Source organism: Salvelinus namaycush, chromosome 20, assembly GCF_016432855.1.
Source record: "Salvelinus namaycush isolate Seneca chromosome 20, SaNama_1.0, whole genome shotgun sequence".
Taxonomy (NCBI): Eukaryota; Metazoa; Chordata; class Actinopteri; order Salmoniformes; family Salmonidae; genus Salvelinus; species Salvelinus namaycush.
Genome location: NC_052326.1, coordinates 31,482,034 through 31,505,455, shown reverse-complemented (window position 1 = coordinate 31,505,455; position 23,422 = coordinate 31,482,034). Strand labels below are relative to the sequence as shown.

Below are 23,422 nucleotides of genomic sequence, written 5' to 3'. Positions count from 1 at the left end.
ATGTAAGGGATTAACACCGACATTCTGTATATTACCTTGTAAATAATGGATGACACAGCGGGCCCCCTTTGCGGAGTTCATGTTTCAAACGGAGGCGTTTATCTTGCTTATACCACAGTTCCTAACACCAAATTATGAAAGCACACATTTTTTCGTTTATATTTTCGTTTTTATAAGCAAATTCTTACTTTCTCATATTTTGGTTGCTAGAGACGTGACCGTCCGAGTTGTTAATTACAAGGAGATCGCATTGGATATCAAACACAGTCTGTTGCTAGCAAACCTGTCAATATGACAACTGAATTCAAAAATATCAGTCGCTGTAAACAGCTGGTCAACCTAGACACATGTGGGAGGATTTGACAGCTTTAGCAGCGGAGGGGATCGGAGAAATTCAAGTTCATCACTCACTTAGGTCATCAGATTCTCCAAAAAAAGATGTCTCTGCAAAAACAAATAAGCTAGCTAGCTTTTTTCCCTCATTGGACCTGCGTTTGCAATATACCCAATTTCAGTTTGTGTAGTTGTTAGTTTAGCTTTCTGTAACTTTGTAGCTAGTACGGTCTGCATGTGTAAGCTCATATTGCATCATGATTGCAAGGTGTCCTGATATCTTTTCCAACTGTCCCGTTATCTTGTTTTAATGTCCATTCTAGAATGCCCTTCTAACCAATCAGAAATGAGTATTCAACAATGCTGTGGTATAAATACAAATTGCTCAACGGTAACTTTAAAGTTACAAATTCTGTGTTACAACTAGTGACACGGATTTTGTACTAATGCAGATATTACAGATATGTTCTCTGTGTTGTGTTAGTGTATTTCTTTTCTCACTTGGATGTCGCGGTCAGAATCTGACAATTAGATTGTCAGGATTGGTAACATTACATACTTTGTAGGTACACAATAATGACTATCCTACCGATCCTTGACTTCGGCGATGTAATTTACAAAATAGCCTCCAACACTCTACTCAGCAAACTGGATGTAGTCTATCACAGTGCCATCCGTTTTTTCACCAAAGCCCCATATACTACCCACCACTGTGACCTGTATGCTCTCGTTGGCTGGCCCTCACTACATATTCGTCGCCAAACCCACTGGCTCCAGGTCATCTATAAGTATTTGCTAGATAAAGCCCCACCTAATCTCAGCTCACTAGTCACCATAGCAACACCTACCCGTAGCACGCGCTCCAGCAGGTGTATTTCACTGGTCATCCACAAAGACAACACTTCCTTTGGCCGCATTTCCTTCCAGTTCTCTGCTGCCAATGACTGGAACGAATTGCAAAAATCACTGAAGCTGGACTCTTATATCTCCTGCTCTAACTTTAAGCATCAGCTGTCAGAGCAGTTTACCGATCACTGTACCTGTACATAGCCAATCTGTAAATAGCACACCCAACTACCTCATCCCGATATTGTTATTTATCCTCTTGCTCTTTTGCACCCCAGTATCTCTACTTGCACATCATCATCTGCACATCTATCACTCCAGTGTTAATGCTAAATTGTAATTTTTTCGCCTCTGGCCTATTTATTGCCGTACCTCCGTACTCTTCTACATTTGCACACACTGTACAGTTGAAGTCGGAAGTTTACATACACTTAGGTTGGAGTCATTAAAACTCGTTTTTCAACCACTCCATACATTTCTTGTTAACAAACTATAGTTTTGGCAAGTCGGTTAGGACATGTACTTTGTGCATGAAACAAGTCATTTTTCCAATAATTGTTTACAGACAGATTATTTAACTTATAATTCACTGTATCACAATTCCAGTGGGTCAGAAGTTTACATACACTAAGTTGACTGTGCCTTTAAACAGTTTGGAAAATTCCAGAAAATGATGTCATGGCTTTAGAAGCTTCTGATAGGCTAATTGACATAATCTGAGTCAATTGGAGTTGTACCTGTGGATGTATCTCAAGGCCTACCTTAAAACGCAGTGCCTCTTTGCTTGACATCATAGGAAAATCAAAAGAAATCAGCCAAGACCTCAGAAAAAAAATTGTAGACCTCCACAAGTCTGGTTCATCCTTGGGAGCCATTTCCAAACGCCTGAGGTACCACATTCATCTGTACAAACAATAGTACGCAAGTATAAACATCATGGGACCACGCAGCCGTCATACCGCTCAGGAAGGAGACGCGCTCTGTCTCCTAGAGATTAAAATACTTTGGTTCGAAAAGTGCAAATCAACCTTGTGAAGATGCTGGAGGAAACAGGTACAAAAGTATCTATATCCACAGTAAAACAAGTCCTATATCGACATAACCTGAAAGGCCACTCAGCAAGGAAGAAGCCACTGCTCCAAAACCGCCATAAAAAAGCCAGACTACGGTTTGCAACTGCACATGGGGACAAAGATCGTACTTTTTGGAGAAATGTCCTCTGGTCTGATGAAACAAAAATATAACTGTTTGGCCATTGTCACGTCCTGACCATAGTGCTTATGTGTTTTGCTTGTTTTAGTGTTGGTCAGGACGTGAGCTGGGTGGGCATTCTATGTTGTGTGTCTAGTTTGTCTGTTTCTGTGTTCAGCCTAATATGGTTCTCAATCAGAGGCAGCTGTCAATCGTTGTCCCTGATTGAGAATCATATATAGGTGGCTTGTTTTGTGTTGGGGATTTTGTGGGTGGTTGTCTCCTGTGTCAGTGTTTGTGCCACACGGGACTGTGACGGTTAGTACGTTTGTTGTTTTGTATTCTTGTCTAGTTTTCATGTCATTAAATTATGGAAACTTACCACCCTGTACATTGGTCCTCCGATCCTTCTCGCCTCTCCTCGTCTGAGGAGGAGGACGACTTAGACTGCCGTTACAGCCATAATGACCATCATTATGTTTGGAGGAATAAGGTGGCGGCTTGCAAGCCGAAGAACATCATCCCAAACGTAAAGCACGGGGGTGGCAGCATCATGTTGTGGGGGTGCTTTGCTGCAGGAGGGACTGGTGCACTTCACAAAATAGATGGCATCATGAGGTAGGAAAATGATGTGGATGTACTGAAGCAACATCTCAAGACATCAGTCAGGAAGTTAAAGCTTGGTCGCAAATGGGTCTACCAAATGGACAATGACCCCAAGCATACTTCCAAAGATGTGGCAAAATGGCTTAAGGACAACAAAGTCAAGGTATTGGAGTGGCCATCACAAAGCCCTGACCTCAATCCTATAGAAAATGTGTGGGCAGAACTGAAAAAGCATGTGCAAGCAAAGAGGCCAACAAACCTGACTTAGTTACACGAGCTCTGTCAGGAGGAATGGGCCAAAATTCACCCAACTTATTGTGGGAAGCTTGTGGAAGGCTACCCAAAACGTTTGACCCAAATTAAACAATTTAAAGGCAATGCTACCAAATACTAATTGAGTGTATGTAAACTTCTGACCTACTGGGAATGTGATGAAAGAAATAAAAGCTGAAATAAATAATTCTCTCTACTATTATTCTGACATTTCACATTCTTAAAATAAAGTGGTGATCCTAACTGACCTAAGACAGGGACTTTTTACTAGGATTAAATGTCAGGAATTGTGAAAAACTGAGTTTAAATGTATTTGGCTAAGGTGTATGTAAACCTCCGACTTCAACTGTACATAGATTTTTCTATTGTGTTATTGACTGTACATTTGTTTATGTGTAACTGTGTTGTTGTTTTTGTTGCACTGCTTTGCTTTTTCTTGGCCAGGTCGCAGTTGTAAATGAGAACTTGTTCTCAACTGGCCTACCTGGTTAAATAAAGGTGAAATAAAAAAATAAAAAAATATATAAAACAAGTAGGTACCCCTCAAGATACATTTCATTTTAATTAGGTAAATCCTGTGTAACACCTAGTAATTACATTGTACGTATGCAGATATTACATGTGTAATAGTGTGTTTATTTTCTCCCTTGGATGGTGCTTCCAGAAACTTTGTAATTATTGCCAGGTTGTCAGGATGGGTAATGTACTGTATAACTACACATTAATTACAAGTACCCCTCAAGATACACTTAATTTTAACTAGCTTAATCCTGTTTAACACCTAGTAATTACATTGTACTTACGCAGATTTCACATGTACTCTGTGGTGTACTACTGTGTATATTTTCTCACTTGGATGGTCCTTCTAGAAGCTTTAAAATTAAAGCCAGGTTGTCAGAATGGGTAATGTACTATAAAAGTACACATTAATTACAAGCAAGGACCACTCAAGATACTCAAGGTACTCTTAAGTTAACTAGCTAAATCCTGGGAAACACCTAGTAATTACATTGTTCTTATGCAGATTTTACATGTACTCTGTGTTTATCCTCACACTTGAGGATGACACCTGTTTGGTAGACCTCAGTCAGTGAGATTAACCTACACCTTATCTATTTTTGTAAACTCAACCAAGTTAACCCATATGGTACACTTTTTGGTGGCCAGTGCTAGCAACAACATTGAGTGGAAATGTTGAAGTGTGCAGTCACGGGTAGGTTATTAGAGCCTATGTAACTTCGGGACACCCAGCGCATCTGTCCACGAGATTACAACCTTGTGATAGTTATTACTGAATCGGATGCAGCTGAGAAGAAACAAAACACTAAATTGGTGAATTTAGTGGACACTTACCCATTTGTAACAAGCGTGGTAACAAGCATTCGTTGTTACACCTCTGTAATTACAGACTGCAATTACCACCAGTTACATGTTGTTACAGTGTAACTATGAGTTATTACAATCAACTACACTCTTGTTACAGTGTAATTACACATGTAATTACACTGTAATAAGAACCCCTTAAAATGAACTGTTACCCATTTTCTCATTTTGTCATTATGGGGTATTGTGTGTTGATGGTTGAGAATTTTTTGTTGATTTAATACATTTTTAATTCAGGCTGTCACACAACAAAATGTGGAATAAGTCAAGGGGTATGAATACTTTCTGAAGGCACATTGTTTGGTAAAGCTGCCAAATATAAATTTCTGATGGTTTCTTATTCTGTATATATAGTATAAATGAGCCACTAGGAAACCAGCACAGATAAACACTATTCCTGCATTTTCACCCTTTAAAAAATTGTTTGGTAAGGCTGCCAAATATCAATTTCTGATGCTTTCTTATACTGTATATATAGTGTATATGAGCCACTAGGAAACCAGCACAGATAAACACTTTTCCTGTATTTTCACCCTTTAAAAAGGAACAACCGATCAGCCAATTAGTTTAAATGTCCTATCTAGGTGTTGACCACTATAAAGTAAAAATACTTCATATGCTAACTGTAGTTCAGTGTTCCTTTACAATGAAGGAAATGAAACCAAACCACAGTCTGCCAATGCCATGTGATCACTTCAGTGTGTGGGGTGTTGACTGTTTTGAGGTTCTGGTTGTTTTCACACCTTCTGCACACTCCTTTAGAGCATAAGCTCACGTCTTATCTAGGTTAAATCTATTCTCTTTTTTTCATTTGCTCTCTCTGCCCACAGAATTGAAGTAAACACATCCACTGCTCTACTGTCATTGAGTATAGGCTACACGTCTATCTCTCAAAAATATATCACCTATCAATCATCCGATGTTCAATTTGTGATGGTTTTGTTGAAGGACTTCACCTAGGCCTAATGATTACATGTCACACGTCAATCTCCAGTAAGGTTAACTCAAACAGGTTTCACAACCATTCTCAAATTGAGCAACTGAGTGTACACCGTGTGCCAGCGGGTACAGATAATGCCATGAGAAAATGACAGGACGTTTGTTCTCATCACTGCGAGCACAGAGAGCACCAATGGAAACTGACAGATGCCTCGCACCCTGTCACCTAAAGCAGGGCCTGGCAGTGAGATTAAAGGGTAATGGGCCATGCTTCTCATTTCATGTGGTGTGATTGACAGAGAAGGAAAGTCCCAACGGTGAGGCCCTCAGCCTGACCCCCTGCAGAAAAAACAACAACTACTATAAAGTGATATGGGTTTACTAAAGGAACCATTTGAGAAGAGAACCACATCCTTGCCAGAGAGACCTCTTGGTCAAAAGATAAGGATTCTGCTAGGCAAAATCATCTCATCTTCATTAGTGATCAAATCAAATTGTATTTGACTAAAAGTGAAATGCTTATTTACGGGGCCTTCCCAATGACGCATGCATTTTGTATGTGCTAATTTGAAATAACTGTGACTTGATACTTTGCAATAACTTACACTGAACAAAAATATAAACGCAACATGTAAAGTGTTTGTCCAATGATTCATGAGCTGAAATAAAAAAAATCTTATTTCTCTCATTCTGGGCACAAATTTGTTTATATCCCTGTTTCTTTGCCAAGATAATCCATCCACCTGACAGGTGTGGCATGTCAAGAGGCTGATTAAACAGCATGATCATTACACATTACACACACTCTAAAATGTGAAGTTTTGCCACACAACACAATGCCACAGTTGTCTCAAGTTTTGAGGGAGCACGCAATTGTCATGCTGACTGCAGCAATGTTCACTAGAGCTGTTGCCAGAGAATTGAATGTTAGTTTCTCTACCATAACCCGCCTCCAACGTCATTTTAGAGAATTTGGCAGTACGTCCAACCGGCCTCCCAACCACAGACCACATGTATGGCGTTGTGTGGGCGAGCAGTTTGCTGATGTCAACGTTGTGAACAAAGTGCCCCATGGTGGCGGTGGGGTTATGGCATGGGCAAGCATAAGCTACGAACAACAAACACAACTGCATTATATCGATGACAATTTGAATGCACAGAGATACCGCGACGAGATCCTGAGGCACATTTTCGTGCCATTCATCCGCTGCATCACTTCATGTTTCAGCATGATAATGCACTGCCCCATGTCTCAAGGATCTGTACACAAATCCTGGAAGCTGAAAATGTCCCAGTTCTTCCATGGCCTGCATACTCACCAGACATGTCACCCATTGAGTATGTTTGGGATGCTCTGGATCGACGTGTACGACAGCGTGTTTCAGTTCCTGCCAAAATCCAGCAACTTCACACAGCTATTGAAGAGGAGTGGGGCAACAATCAGGCCACAATCAACAACCTGATCAACTCTATGCGAAGGAGATGTGTCACGCTGCATGAGACAAATGGTGGTCACACCAGATACTGACTGGTTTTCTGATCCGCCCCTTCCTTTTTTTTTGAAGGTATCTGTGACCAACAGAGGCGTATCTGTCACGTTCTGACCATAGTTCTTTTGTGTTTTCTTTGTTTTAGTGTTGGTCAGGACGTGAGCTGGGTGGGCATTCTATGTTGTGTGTCTAGTTTGTCCGTTTCTATGTATGGCCTGATATGGTTCTCAATCAGAGGCAGGTGTTAGTCATTGTCTCTGATTGGGAACCATATTTAGGTAGCTTGTTTTGTGTTGGGGTTTGTGGGTGGTTGTCTTCTGTCTTCTGTCTGTGTGTTCTCTGCACCAGATAGGACTGTTTCGGTTTTGCCACATTTGTTATTTTGTATTTGTGTAGTGTTCACGTTATCGTCTTTTATTAAACATGTTGAACACGAACTACGCTGCGTCTTGGTCCGACCCCTGCTACACCTCCTCTTCAGACGAAGAGGAGGAAGGCTGCCGTTACAGTATCTGTATTCCCAGTCATGTGAACTCCATAGATTAGGGTCTAACGAATTTATTTCACTGATTTCCTTATCTGAACCGTAACTCAGTAAAATTGTTGAAATTGTTCCATGTTGCGTATATATTTTTATTCAGTATAGTTTTCAGTGACTTGGTATGACTAGCAAGCATTAAACTGTGAAGTTAATTGTCCATTTCAACAACCTGCCATCATTCTGATTAAGTGGAACAGAAAGTCAGGTCTGGGATCCAATGCAGTTTTTTCACATGTCTGAAGGGAACTTCGGCTGAAGTACAGTTATGCTTTAGGTTCCCACAGACTGGCATCTAACCCAAGTTTCTCAAGATCATTTGAAACTGGATGATTCATAGTGCAAATGCAACTGAAAAAACATGTGGGCATGAATGAACATTTGAACTTTCAAGTCATATAACCAGCCAACAAAATCCCATGCGAAGAACTCTTCTTATCTCAATGAAGTTTCATTTTGTATCATTTATGAGAGTATCTGTTTTATCAATCAAAGTGGATGTTATTTTGTTGCCACTGGTCAGCAACCAGCACTCTAACTTGCAAATACAGCAGTTTGCCACTGATTTGAGTGCAAGTCCAATCATTTTGAGGAAGTAGAGAAAACATTGTTGAGCTTTTGGATCTATTTTGATTGGTAAGTTTGTTTTGATGAGTTACCTAGTCACTGAAGAAATAAACTGAGAAGTGTTTTGACTTCTCAATATGTTACTATGTAGCGTGAACATGTAATGCCTATAAAAGCTATGAATGGTAAAGTTATGTTATAAAAATAAGCATTTCGATACAATAAAGTTATAGGAACTACTTATGAGGAATTTTTATATATTACTTTTTTTTTTATTATGCTTTCTTTCAATATGCCTAAAATATAGCTTAAACCATTTGAACTTTGTTTTAATTCTTCTGTGTTGCTTTATTGTAAAAAGTACACACAAATCTAATCGAAGCATTACAGTTGATATTAACCTAATTTGGAATGTTTTCAGCTGAATGGCCATTGTTAAACTGCAAAACGACTTAGTAAACTATGACATAGTTTGGGAAAAAGTAGTTATTAGCAATCATATAAACACCCAATTTATTCAAAAAAGTGTATTATTTGTATTTATAATGCTTAAAATGTCATCTTACTAATGATATGAACATGGAAAACCATTTAGAATATTATTGTAATAGTTTTCATACAGCAGAAATGAACCACTAACAAATTAATGTTACTGTTAACAAATTGCTATTTAATATTACTATGAATTTACAAATGTTAACAATCATAATTAACAGGCTACTGGTGAATTAATCATATTCAAAATATGGTTGTTCAGTTAAAAAAAGAAAGCAAAATAAATAAGTAATATGAATGCAAACATCAATTCAAACTATTAATGATAATGAAATAACTATTATACATAAAATATATTATAGTGGATGCTTTCACTGAATTTTAGAATTACATACAGTAACACCTAAAATCATAATACAAAATTATTCACTTCAACCTTTAGGGCTTTGGACTACAGAAATGCTATAAAATGTGCAGAACCCTGCTATCAGACTTTCTGGTCGAACGATTGGAAATGAGTTCTGGAGGCTGTTGTGCCACAGCTCTCTGAGGTGCCGTTGTAGGAGAAGTCGGTGGACGAGGCATAGCCCTGGTGCAGCCCACGCTTCCGCACGCAGCTCAGAAACAGGCTTTCCGCCTGCCGTCTGAAGTGGTGGTCCAGGAGCAGGTAGATGGCCGGGTTCACGCAGCTGTTGAGGAAGGCCAAGCAGCAGGAGAGAGTGAGGCCCTGACTCAGGACAGACTGGGTCTCATTGCTCAGATCGGCCCCAGACAGCCTGAAACCAATTAGGAGGGTCTTGAAGATGTTGAAGGGAAGCCAAGACACCACGAAGGCCACGATGATGGTGAAGACCATTTTGAGAGAGTGGCGGCGGCGGGCTTCCGCATGGGGGTTGCCCGTGGCAACACAGTGTCGGCGCAGGCGGGCCAGGAGGGAGCTGTAGCAGAGGAGGATGATGAACACTGGCAGGGTGAAGGTCAGGAAAACCGTGGTCAGGCTCAGACCCTGGAAGAAGGACGACTCTTCGTCCTCCAGACAGAAGGGTTCACCGTTGGAGGTACGTACGCTACGGTACACCAGGGAGGGGGTACCCAGAGCCAGGGATAGCAGCCAGACAACGGCGCAGGTGAAACGCACACACTGGCTGCTGCGCAGGAAGCGGGAGTCCATGAGGCGCACCACGGCCAGGTAACGGTCCACGCTCATACAGGTCAGGAAGAAGATGTTGGAGAAGCGGTTGACGGAGATGATGTAGCTGCTGAGTTTGCAGAGGAGGTTCCCAAAAGGCCAGTGTCCCTCCTGACTGGAGGAGACGGCCCACAGTGGGAGGGTGAGGACAAACACCAGGTCCGCCAGCGCCAGATTAACCACAAATGTATCCACTAGACGCCCACCCCTCTTCCCCCTGCTGCCCATGACCATGATCACAAAGAGGTTTCCCAGGAAGCCTGTGAAAAACATGAAGAAATAAAGCAGTGGCAGGTAGATGTGAGAATGGGGAAGACTGGAGTTGGAGTGCTCCCCAAGGTTGGTTGGATTGTAGCTGTAATTGTACAGCAGGTCAGTGTCATTGTCATCGCTGTAGAAGTAGTTGTCGTTATCATACATTTCCATTCTGTGGTCAGAGAGAAGTGTCTCAGCTGCTTGCGCTCTGTGTGTCTGGCTGGCAAGCTCATTACTTCTAGACATACTATCCTGCGTCACATTCTTAAAAACCACAGACAAACTGTCAGGTTTTCTTCTGTGATCTCTAGCATGATCTCTGTATGTTTTCTATCTGGCATATTCTTGCACAAAATTCTGACACAAATTACTACTATTTCTCATGATAATCTTTTACAATATACTCTATTTGCATATCAGTTTTCAAATAGAAACACTTAAGATACTTCCTTACATGCAGGCAAAAAGTTAAGCAAGAAGAAACATAAAAACATATCAAGAGAAAAAGTACATGTACAATCTGGGCAATGGCATTGAACGAAAATAATAAAAAACAACCAAGGACTGAATTATAGTTGCAGATCAAACAATAAAAGCATTTGACAGGGACAGGATGTTTATGGTATTCAAGGGATTGATGTAGGCATACTTTAATTATGATTTTGTACATATTAAAAAACCTACATTCACAGAGTGGATTTGTAATTTCAATCATTAAATTGAACTGAGACATGACATTGAAAATCAACTTTATATATATATTTATTTAAAATAAACTAGGCAAGTCAATTAAGAACAAATTCTTATTTATAATGACGGCCTACCCCGGCCAAACCCGGACGACGCTGGGCCAATTATGCGCTGCCCTATGGGACTCCCAATCAATGCCGGTTGTGATACAGCCTGGAATCAAACCAGGATCTGTAGTGATGCCTCTAGCACTGAGATGCAGTGCCTTAGACCACTGCGCCACTCGTATTACTCATAGTCTCTTGTGTGAAAGGTGTGAAAACAGCAAACACTGTTATCAAATTGCATTTGTCACATGCGCCGAATACAACCGGTGTGGACTTTACAGGGAAATGCTTTCTTACGAGCCCTTCCCAACGATGCAGAGTTAAAAATAATAATAAAAATAAAAATAAAATTCACAAGAATGAAGCTATATACAGGAAGTACCAGTACCAGATCAATGTGCAGGGGTATGAGGTATTTGAGGTAGATATGTACATAAAGGCAGGGTCAAAGGACCTGGCATCAGAATAGATAATAATAAGAGTAAAATTAAGAACAGAGTAGCAGCAGCAAATAATGAGTGTGAAAGTGTGAAAGTGTGTGTGTGCGTGGGGGTGGGTTGTGTGTGAGAGTGTCAGTGTAGTGTGAGTGTGTATATAGTCTTGTGAGTGTGCATAGTCAGTGCAAGATAGTTCGTGTAACCATTTAATTAACTATTTAGCAGTCTTATGGCTATTTAGCAGTCTTGGGGGTAGAAGCTGTCTCGGAGCCTGTTGGTGAGAGAGCCGATGCTCCGGTACCGTTTTCCGGACGGTAGCAGAGTGAACAGGCCTTCCTCTGACATCACCTGATATAGAGGTCCTGGATGGCAGGGAGGTCGGCCCCAGTGATGTATTGGGCCGCCCGTACCACCCTCTGCTGTACATTATGCGAAAATGCTTACATGTGGAAATCAAAATGGGACTTGCCAGACCCTATATGATCGTGCACATGAATAAATCAGACGTCTCATCAGATGAGTCATATTATAGATAAAACTTACTGTAATGTGAACTTGATGAGAACTTGATGTGAAAGGCTGTGAAAACCATACGTGGAATGACAGCTTGATTTAACCAACCACTTCTCCTTTTGACTGATAGTAGTGTGTGAACATGAACAATGGACAATGGTCTCTGTCAGAAATGTAAATCATCATATGAACAGTTGTAGAACAGAGTGAAACTAATTATATAATACTATAGTTATATAATACTATAGGTATATAATACTATAGTTATATAATACTATGTTAGAGGAAAAGGAAAGGGAACCAATGACAAAAGGTTCAGCCTGAGCTAGTTGAATGTTGGTTATGTAAGAGAAGGTTACTGTTCCAATAAAAACATGAGGGGAGAAAGGATCTTCTATTTGGCAAAAAGGTTTTCCTCCACTCTCAGCGTTGCACCAGCATTTGCTTCCCATCAATGCTTAAGAGTTTACTTCGAAACACATTAAACAAAATCAAATACTAACAGGAGTGAACAACTAGGTTTTAATCAAGAGTGACAACTTCTAGTCAAGAGAGACAACTTCTAGTCAAGAGTGACAACTTCTAATACATAGTGACAACTGTGCAAACAATATTTTGCTTTAACTTGCCTAAACATTGCATTTTAGTGTGATACGAGTCATCAACCATATGTTTCAATGGATTTCAGTCTCTACAAAACATAGAAAACGAATAATAACAAAAGAAAAAGCGCCTCCCAACCTAAAGTAACCTATATTCATCCCTAATGTGGTATAAGCCTTATACATGGAGTTATTTGGACAATTTCTCTGCAAAAGACTGACCAGCTGGCTCACTTCAAGGTGTTGATGTGCAATAACACAACTCCACTGCTTCACTGCCAAATATCTTGTACCCACATCCCATTCTCCCTCTTGCTTCTCAGATGGAAAATAGTTGGCTTCTCCCTCTCTGTGCTCTGACTGCATGAATAATACCTCCCAAACAAGTTGCTTATTGAGAGACTGTAACTACTCAGAGAAACCTCTCGGTTCATTTCCAGCCAGTGAGTCATTCAAAAAAAAAAAAGGGTAAAACACTTGCCAATTCAGGTTGATCAAATAAAATAAAAGGTTATTTGTCACATGCTTCGTAAACAACATGTGTAGACTAACAATGAAATGGTTATGGGCCCTTCCCAACAATGCAGAGAGAAAATGGAAAAATAATTGAAAACTAAATACACAATGAGTATTAATGTTGTTTTAGTGAGACTCCTTAATCATCCTGCAGCTGTCTGTGCAAAGGAGGTCACACTGCTTGCTTAGCAAATACCATTTCCCCCGATTTGGCCTATACCTGGCACGAACTCGGGACCTATGCTTTGCTAGCACATGTGACCACCCTCTGGAAGCATCTTACCAGCACCACTCGAAAAGCTAGATATTAGCTGGCGCAAGTGGGGACATGTCCGGCTGAGGAGTAAGTTTCACACAATCCCATGTGATACATCCACCTGAAATAATATATCAGGTGATAATTCAGTATACTGTGGACTTGGAATATTTTTTAATTGAAAAACATTGCTGCATATCACTTCAACGCTGTCACACAGTGTGTTATATCCACTGGTCTTCCCTCTCTGTGGTGTTGGTAGCTGTCTTTTCCTAGTTCCTAGCCACACCAGCGGCTCTTGAATACAACTATAATCCTGACTTTTCTGCACACCCTCCTAGCTTTGTCAACAAAGCAAAACACCGGCTGTGGGGTAGACAGTGGCACTGTTTCCCCAAACTGCAGATTCCATCTTTAATGTCTCTGTTCTCCTTTAATGCGATGGCCAAAGGTTCCAGGCCCAGAATGAACAGCAAGGGAGAGAAACATCCCTGCCTCGTCCCCCTGTGGAGCCTGAAGCCATACCATTGGTTCTTTAGAAGCCATACCATTGGTGATGACTGTGGCAGTGGCCCCAGAGAACAGGGTGTTAATTAATCCTGTGAAATAGGGACAGCACCCATATGCCTCCAGGACTACTTGCTCTAACTGTCTTCTTCTCACCTCACCTCTCCCACCAGGACCATATCTCGGTGTGGTACGAGCAGACCAATTGCTATGCCACAGAGCTGCAGGAGTTCAAGCAGCAGATGGTTGCCCGGATTGAGACCCTGGACAAGGAGACACTGAGGACAGACCTGAACCGTGTGGGGACGCGCGTGGAGCTCGAGATGGACTACCTGGAGACACAGAACGGGGCGCAGCCCTGCGTGGACCTTGACGACAAGCTGGTGGAGCAACAGGTGACCGTGGTGAAGGAGAAGAGCAAGGCCAAGTGCGACAAGGCCACAGGTGAGATGTGGCAGACATACTGAGGGGACAAAGACACATGATTACTTACTAAGAGGATCATAGCAAGCCTGGTAATTAATTGCACCCACCTGGCTTCCCAGGTCTAAATCCCTAGAGGGGAAGAATTAATTGATAAAAATCAGCAGTGGAACTAGCTTCGAGGTCCATATTTGAATTTGCCTGGCATAGGCCTACTGAAAGGACAAATATATGAAGTAAACTCAGCAGTAGCGGTAATGCGAGGCCTTGTTTCCTTAACAAGTCTTCTTCTACATGATGAGTGGAGATATAGTGGGCCACAGGTATGAGATGTCTATAAACGTGTATGCAGGCCAAGTGTCTCAGCTGCTGTACTGTCATGTAACTAAATTAGAAAATCAATCTACCCTCATATCAGGATTCTACTCTCAGAGGCCCTTATTAAATAATTTAAGTGGCTTTCATTCAATGTTGTGCTTAACACTTCTTGTTCTGCTCTAAAACATTAAGGTTAGGGTTGATAACATATAGAACACCATCTGGTTTTCTTGGCAGGCATAATTATAAATCTAGAGCAGGTATTCAGGAAACTATTTACACTTGGTTGTTGAAGTACAGGAAGTGGGAGGACAGTTACTGAGTTCCTGTATGAGAGCATGCTGATGAAGCACATAGATGAAGGACTGACTGAAGATGGGATGCTGATTCAAATATCATTCTCTAAATTATGCACCAATTTAATTGTAATATCTGGTTTCAGTTGCACTAGAGCAAAAATGAGTAGGCAGTGACTAATTAGATTTAATAGCCTGTGATCTTAATAAACATTGCCACACACTTGTAATTAAATAGTTTTTTAATTTAGCCAGTAATGAAATCAGATGAGTGCTGTTGCCGACTAAGTGGGTAGGTTCTTCTGACACAATCAGGTTGAACATCTGAACATACTTCAGATCATGTGAAAGGAGTGAAAATAAGCTAAAACATTTTTTTTAATGTAACTATCCCTTGAACTTTACTTAGTCCCTTAGTATCACTTTTGTTTGAGTTATTAATATGGTATGTTGTAGTTTGTCTCATGATATTGGTATAACAGATATCACAGTTGGACTGTAACAATGTCTACATTGTAATTACACTGAACCCGCTGTGTAATGTTAACTACCATGTAAAAAACATATTAGTCCAACTAAATTTAAAGTGGGACCAGGAAGGGTCATGTACCTCTCTTCTCCTCTCCCAGACTGCAGGGACATGATATCCAGCATCAAATCCATGAAGATTTTTAAGTGAGTTGGAGGCCCAAAGACGTGGGCAGCAGCTCAGGCAAGGTCTACGTCTTCAACGGCACAGATGAGGACACCCTCTATGAGTTTGGCTCCATCAGGGACTTCACTGTCTCCTTGGGCACATCTATGGCCAAGACCATGAAGCTGCCATCCCCTTGGCGAGGTAGCGGCCACACCGTTTACAACAACCACGCGTACTACCTGAAGGAGAGCAAGGAGCTGCGGCTGATCAAGTACGACCTGTGGCGGACAACGCTGTCTTCCCTGTCCAGGACCACGTCCCCGTATATGGCCTAAGCCTGGAGACGGTCATTGGCCTGGAGGCAGACGAGGAGGGCCTCTGGGCCATCTAAGTGTATGCCACCAAGGAGACTGAGAGGCACATCTCTCTGGACAAAATGGATGACAACACGCTCGACATTGAACAGATGTGGGACACGCCGTGTCCGAGGGAGCCTTCATCTGAGGCACGGTGTACATGGTCTACAACAGTGCGGAGCCCAGACCCTCGCGTGTCCAGTGTGTATTTGATGTCAGTAATATGGTGACCAACGACGACGCACCGCTAGTGTACTTTCCCAAGTACAATCTACTGGAGCTGCAGATCTACGCCTGGGAGGGCTACCAGATCCTTTACAAGCTGGCCATGAAGAAGAAACTGGATGTATGAGCTCAGCAGCACCACCTAGTGTTGAGATTTCTATCATCGGTACTGAGTAAAAGCCCAGAAATGTCTGTGTAGATGAAAATAAAACATTTTCACTGTCATATTCAGGTTTGTTCAACTACAGATGCCGTGTCTGCATTTGATCATGCTGTTGCAGGAATTTGCCTGCACTACAGGAAATGCAATCTTGTAGTGTATCTGAGGTTAGAAAGGCTTCCAATTTCCACTTTAAACTTGATTTGCCCGAACACATTTATCAACCCCTACAAATTTGTCAATTTATTATAATCCACATGTCCCGTTGCTGCAGAATAATTTTTATGCTGTAGCAAACTGGCTCAAATTAAGATCCTACATCTGCAGTTATGATTTTGAACAGTCCTAAATGTAATCAGATCATTGTCATAGTCCTTCCTGTCTTACTAACAGAAAAACAGTTCAGTGACAAAACCATCCATTTACTTTAGATATTGCTTGTTATTAAATATTTATATGATAATAAAGATCTAGGAGCGTGTGGACGGAGAATCTGAAGTAAAAACAGTACAGTTGTATAATATTTTTGTTTTCTGTTTAGCACTTTCGAAAACAACATTTTAACTTCACTGGCTATGCCTTGATGTTGAATAAAAACATACTTGGATGAAAGTGTGTAAGTTATTTTTCTTCCATATTACAGAAAAAGAGGAACATACAGTGGGGAGAACAAGTATTTGATACACTGCCGATTTTGCAGGTTTTCCTACTTACAAAGCATGAAGAGGTCTGTAATTTTTATCATAGGTGCACTTCAACTGTGAGAGACGGAATCTAAATATTTTATTTTATATATTTTGATAAAAATAATTGAAAGTTGTGTCTCATTATGGTAAGTGGTGAAATAAGTATAGCCAGTTACAATTGTAATGGCTTAGCAGATAATAAGAAAAGACGATCATCATTTACCTGGCTAAAAGAGAAGGATTATAATATCTATTGTTTACAGGAAACTGTAGGAGTAAATGAGACACAAATATAACACATAGACGTATAGGACAGCTGAACATTAAAAACAGACCACAAGAAGACAGGGAGACACATAGGCGCCTAGGGCAATTGGACACACTAAGGATAGGGGAGAACAGAACAAAGAGTACATTGACACATTAATGACAGGAAGAGACACAGAATCTGCTGACACACTAAGATAGAGGGTCCGGTCACCATTATAAACTAATTGAAAGCAGATATGGGCGTTATTGGGCGTGAACAAGTAGGAAGCTTGAACTAAAAGATAATGGTGGTGAATGACTTAAGAGAAACTTCATTTGCATAAGGGATGGACATAATACTATGTGTGTATAAATAGAAGAGCTAGGGCTCTGGGAAATTGTGTGTTCCGCGGGACATTCCAGCTTGCTATACAATTGTATTAAAAGCATGTTTGATTTCACAAGTTCTTGTCAGCGTTATATTTGAACCGATTGTCCACGACAAAACCCATTCAACACTTTTAGATGAAGTTTTGTGGAAAAAGAACTGGGGGGGGGGGGGCGAAATATGGGCAAGGAAATTCAAAAGGGGTGATGGTTTTAATTAACAATAATTTTGATCCAAATGTGCAAATTGTCCAAACAGATCCTCAAGGTAGATGGATTATTTTAAATATGTTATTGGACAATAAACAGATATGGCTTATTAACCTATACGGTCCGAATAATGATGATCCAAGCTTCTTTGAAAATATATATAAGAATTTATCAACTCTACAAGCAACACTAGACTCTATTATTATAGTGGGAGATTTTAATACGGTCTTAAATACCTCTATGGACCGGAAAGGAAATCACACTACAAACTATCACCCTCAGGCACTTAAGGAAATCATCAATGTTATGGATATATTGGAATTAGTGGATATATGGAGACTTAAATACCCTGACCTAGTGAGATATACAGTGGGGAGAACAAGTATTTGATACACTGCCGATTTTGCAGGTTTTCCTACTTACAAAGCATGTAGAGGTCTGTCATTTTTATCATAGGTACACTTCAACTGTGAGAGACGGAATCTAAAACAAAAATCCAGCAAATCACATCGTATGATTTTTAAGTAATTAATTTGCATTTTATTGCATGACATAAGTATTTGATACATCAGAAAAGCAGAACTTAATATTTGGTACAGAAACCTTTGTTTGCAATTACAGAGATACGTTTCCTGTAGTTCTTGACCAGGTTTGCACACACTGCAGCAGGGATTTTGGCCCCCTCCTCCATACAGACCTTCTCCAGATCCTTCAGGTTTCGGGGCTGTCGCTTGGCAATACGGACTTTCAGCTCCCTCCAAAGATTTTCTATTGGGTTCAGGTCTGAAGACTGGCTAGGCCACTCCAGGACCTTGAGATGCTTCTTACGGAGCCACTCCTTAATTGCCCTGGCTGTGTGTTTCGGGTCGTTGTCATGCTGGAAGACCCAGCCACGATCCATCTTCAATGCTCTTACTGAGGGAAGGAGGTTGTTGGCCAAGATCTTGCGACACATGGCCCCATCCATCCTCCCCTCAATACGGTGCAGTCGTCCTGTCCCCTTTGCAGAAAAGCATCCCCAAAGAATGATGTTTCCACCTCATTGCTTCACGGTTGGGATGGTGTTCTTGGGATATTACTCATCCTTCTTCTTCCTCCAAACACGGCGAGTGGAGTTTAGACCAAAAAGCTCTATTTTTGTCTCATCAGACCACATGACCTCCCATTCCTCCTCTGGATCATCCATCTGGTCATTGGCAAACTTCAGACGGGCCTGGACATGCGCTGGCTTGAGCAGGGGGACCTTGCGTGCGCTGCAGGATTTTAATCCATGACGGCGTAGTGTGTTACTAATGGTTTTCTTTGAGACTGTGGTCCCAGCTCACTTCAGGTCATTGACCAGGTCCTGCCGTGTAGTTCTGGGCTGATCCCTCACCTTCCTCATGATCATTGATGCCCCACGAGGTGAGATCTTGCATGGAGCCCCAGACCGAGGGTGATTGACCGTCATCTTGAACTTCTTCCATTGTCTAATAATTGCGCCAACAGTTGTTGCCTTCTCACCAAGCTGCTTGCCTATTGTCATGTAGCCCATCCCAGCCTTGTGCAGGTCTACAATTTTATCCCTGATGTCCTTACACAGCTCTCTGGTCTTGGCCATTGTGGAGAGGTTGGAGTCTGTTTGATTGAGTGTGTGGACAGGTGTCTTTTATACAGGTAACGAGTTCAAACAGGTGCAGTTAATACAGGTAATGAGTGGAGAACAGGAGGGCTTCTTAAAGAAAAACTAACAGGTCTGTGAGAGCCGGAATTCTTACTGGTTGGTAGGTGATCAAATACTTATGTCATGCAATAAAATGCAAATTAATTACTTAAAAATCATACAATGTGATTTTCTGGATTTTTGTGTACAGTTGAAGTGTACCTGTGATAAAAACTACAGACCTTTACATGCTTTGTAAGTAGGAAAACCTGCAAAATCGGCAGTGTATTAAATACTTGTTCTCCCCACTGTATATCTGCACTCAATTTGGAATGTTAGAACCAGAATCAACAACTTTATTGTAATTTCTTTAAAATACAAGGGATGCCTGGAAACAGTTGTTACAAATACAAATGTTCAATACAAAAGTGGAAAGTTACTCTAAATTGCTTGGAAAAAACAGGAGTCCTTATTTTAAACTCTTATCACAAGGCTGATGATGCAAATGAGTCAAGGATCAAGCCAAGTCCCTCAACAAAGTACATGACATTGCCTGAACAGGAGACTATTGGCAAACATTTCACAGGTAATAGGAAAACAGAGCAGTGAAGTTGTAGTCACTGTGAAATTGAAACAGAAAAGTAAGTTCAGGGGGATAATCATGTGGATAATATAAGAAATATGTGATTCTAAATACAGTGCTATTATTGATGTCAGTATCAAAGGGCATTATATACATATACTGTTGTACATTAAGTCCATACCTACAGTGTAATTTTAACAGTACCGCCACAAACCAAACCACATTATTTGTAATGATGCTAGCTACGTATTTAGCACGTAATGCAGCTACACTTAAGATGTCAAAAATATATGATGGCCAGGTATGGTGTATGTTGTGTACATAAAACAAATAAAAATAAAGTAGAGGGATGAAACACTTATCATCCTGGAACATCCACTGTAGTAAACCAACAATTATTTAAGTAACAATACAAATGTGTATAAAATGGTTCACTTCATAATACCCTGTTGATTGTTTTGGACTTGCTGTAAGAGGGTCGTAGGGTACTTCAAGAACATCCTGCACTCAACAGCAGCAACTATAACATTTTACCTATTTAATATGATGTTGTACTGTATGTTCACAAGACTGCCATAACGCCCTGACCACACTTCAGACAGATACACATAGATGTTAACCTCAGATGTATAAACACACCAGGCTGAGCTCAACTGCAAAAATATTGTTGCAATAATACTGATCCCACCAGACCCAGTACACACTATACATTCCATGACAAAGTGGCTGTCCAAGAGGGAACAAGAGAAATGTGTGTGTGTGTTTGTCTGTATTTCTGTGTCTGTGTGCTGGGGAGATAATGTCCAGTGTAAACCGACTGTTATAGAATAACTTACTGCACTTATTTTGAGGCACAGGGTCTGGGACACTCCAATATTTCAGGCCTTGCTGCAGGGCAGGCTTCGTAGAGTAGTGTAGAATACATTCTGGCTCCTCCCTCATGGACTAGACAGAAGTCTTGGAGAGGGACAGGAGCCTTGGCTGTCAAAGCTTGCAGTGCGGGTTTTCCACTGTAGGAGACATTTCACATGGTAAGATTAGTGCACCAACATGGAAATTGCTGTCACTGTTAGGAGTTTATCTACCATCAGAAATCCTAAACATAGATGGATATATATACAGTGCATTGGGAAGGTATTCAGAACCCTTGACATTTTCCACATTTTGTTACTTTACAGCCTTATTCTAAAATGGATTAAATAGTCCCCCCCCCCCATCAATCTACACACAATACCCCATAATGACAAAGCAAAAACACTTAGACATTTTTGCAATTATGTATTAAAAATAAAAAATGGAAATATTAAATTCATATAAGTATTCAGACCCTTTACTCAGTACTTCGTTGAAGCACCTTTGGCAGCAATTACAGCCTTGAGTCTTCTTGGGTATGACACTACAAGCTTGGCACACCTGTATTTGGGGAGTTTATCCCATTCTTCTCTGCAGATCCCCTCAAGCTGTCAGGTTGGATAGGGAGCGTTGCTGCACAGCTATTTTCAGGTCTCTCCAGAGATGTTCAATATGGTTCAAGTCTGGACTCTGGCTGGACCACTCAAGGAAATTCAGAGACTTGTCCCGAAGCCACTTCTGAGTTGTCTTGGCTGTGTGCTTAGGGTTATTGTCCTGTTGGAAGGTGAACCGTCGCTCCAGTCGGAGGTTTGGGTGCTCTGGAGAAGGTTTTCATCAAGAATCTTTGTACTTTTCTCCATTCATCTTTCCCTCAATCGTGACTAGTCTCCCAGTCCCTGCCGCTGAAAAACATCCCCACAGCATGATGTTGCCACCACCATGCTTCACTGTAGGGATGGTGCCAGGTTTCCTCCCGATGTGACGGTTGGCATTCAGGCCAAAGAGTTCAATCTTGGTTTTATCAGACCAGAGAATTTTGTTTCTCATGGTCTGAGAGTGTTTCAGGTGCCTTTTGGCAAACTCCAAGCGGGCTGTCGTGAGACTTTTACTGAGGAGTGGCTTCCGTCTGGCCACTCTACCATAAAGACCTGATTGGTGGTGTCATGACTTCCGCCGAAGTCGGTCCCTCTCCTTGTTCGGGCGGCGTTCGGCAATCGACGTCACCGGCCTTCTAGCCATCGCCGATCCACTTTTCATTTTCCATTTGTTTTGTCTTTGTTTTACACACCTGGTTTCAATTCCCCAATTACATGTTCATTATTTAACCCTCTGTTTTCCCCATGGTTTTTGTGCGTGATTGTTTTATGTATGTTCAGTCCGTTATTGTGGGCTCGGTATTACGACATGTTATTGGAATATTTGAGTAAAGTTACTTGTGTTACTCATCTCTGCTGTCCTGCACCTGACTCCTCTGCACCAGCTACACCCAGACCATTACAGGTGGAGTGCTGCAGAGATGGTTGTCCTTCTGGAAGGTTCTCCCATCTCCACAGAGGAACTCTAGAGCTCTGTCAGAGTGACCATAGGGTTCTTGGTCACCTCGCTGACCAAGATCCTTCTCCCCCGATTGCGCAGTTTGGCTGGGCAGCCAGCTCTAGCAACAATCTTGGTGGTTCCAAACTTTTTCCATTTAAGAAAGATGGAGGCCACTGTGTTCTTGGGGACCTTCAATGCTGCAGAAATGTTTTGGTACCCTTCCCCAGATCTTTGCTTTGGCACAATTCTTTCGACCTCATGGCTTGGTTTTTGCTCTGACATGCACTGTAAACCTTATGTAGACAGGTGCGTGCCTTTCCAAATCATGTCCAATCAACTGAATTTACAACAGGTGGACTCCAGTCAAATTGTAGAAACATCTCAAGTATGATCAATGGAAACAGGAGGCACCTGAGCTCAATTTTGAGTCTCATAGCAAAGGGTAAGAATACTTATGTAAATAAGGTATTTCTGTTTTCTATTTTTAATAAATTTGCAAAGATTTCTGTCATTATGGGCTATTGTGTGTAGATTGATGAGGATTTTTCATTTTATTTAATCCATTGTAGAATAATGCTGTAACATAACAAAATGTGTAAAAAGGGAAGGGGTCTGAATACTTTCAGAATGCACTGTATATAGTGAACAAGATAGAAATGCAACAAGCAACAATTTCAAAGGTTTTACTGAGTTACAGTTCATATAAGGAAATCAGTAGATTGAAATAAATGAATTAGGCCCTAATCTATAGATTTCACATGACTGGAAATACAGTCAGGTGGTCACAGATACCTTAAAAATAAAAGGTTGGGGCGTGGATCAGAAAACCAGTCAGTATCTGGTGTGACCATCATTTTGCCTCATGCAGCGCAACACAACTGCTTCCCGTAGAGTTGATCAGGCTGTTGATTGTGGCCTGTGGAATGTTGTCCCACTCCTCTTCAATGGCTGTGCGAAGTTGTTGTATATTTTGGTGGGAACTGGAACACGCTGTCGTACACGTCAATCCAGAGCATCCCAAACATGCTTAATGGGTGACATGTCTGGTGAGTATACAGGCCATTTTAATTTTTTTTATTTTTTATTTCACCTTTATTTAACCAGGTAGGCTAGTTGAGAACAAGTTCTC

General features: G+C 41.1%; 2 protein-coding genes and 1 pseudogene across 2 annotated transcripts in view; 1 reads left to right on the top strand and 2 right to left on the bottom strand.

Annotated features, from left to right (window-relative positions):
- Window positions 1–9,148: 9,148 nt before the first annotated feature.
- On the bottom strand, window positions 9,149–10,270 carry LOC120064760 (probable G-protein coupled receptor 25). Its single transcript, XM_039015370.1, has one exon. It carries the CDS (start codon window positions 10,268–10,270, stop codon window positions 9,149–9,151), a length of 1,122 nt encoding a protein of 373 aa, XP_038871298.1.
- A 3,512-nt stretch (window positions 10,271–13,782) lies between these two features.
- LOC120064759 lies at window positions 13,783–16,115 on the top strand (annotated as a pseudogene).
- A 4,636-nt stretch (window positions 16,116–20,751) lies between these two features.
- LOC120064758 (synaptotagmin-6-like) overlaps window positions 20,752–23,422 on the bottom strand; it is a 76,289-nt gene continuing 73,618 nt past the window's right edge. The window contains exon 9 of the mRNA XM_039015369.1: window positions 20,752–20,915. Within this exon, the coding sequence (XP_038871297.1) occupies window positions 20,844–20,915 (72 nt within the window). The 3' untranslated portion in view covers window positions 20,752–20,843. The remainder of the gene's footprint in view (window positions 20,916–23,422) is intronic.

Excerpts from the sequence above, each read along its gene's own strand:
- LOC120064760 (XM_039015370.1), bottom strand. The coding sequence starts at position 10,270 with ATGTATGATAACGACAACTACTTCTACAGCGATGACAATGACACTGAC.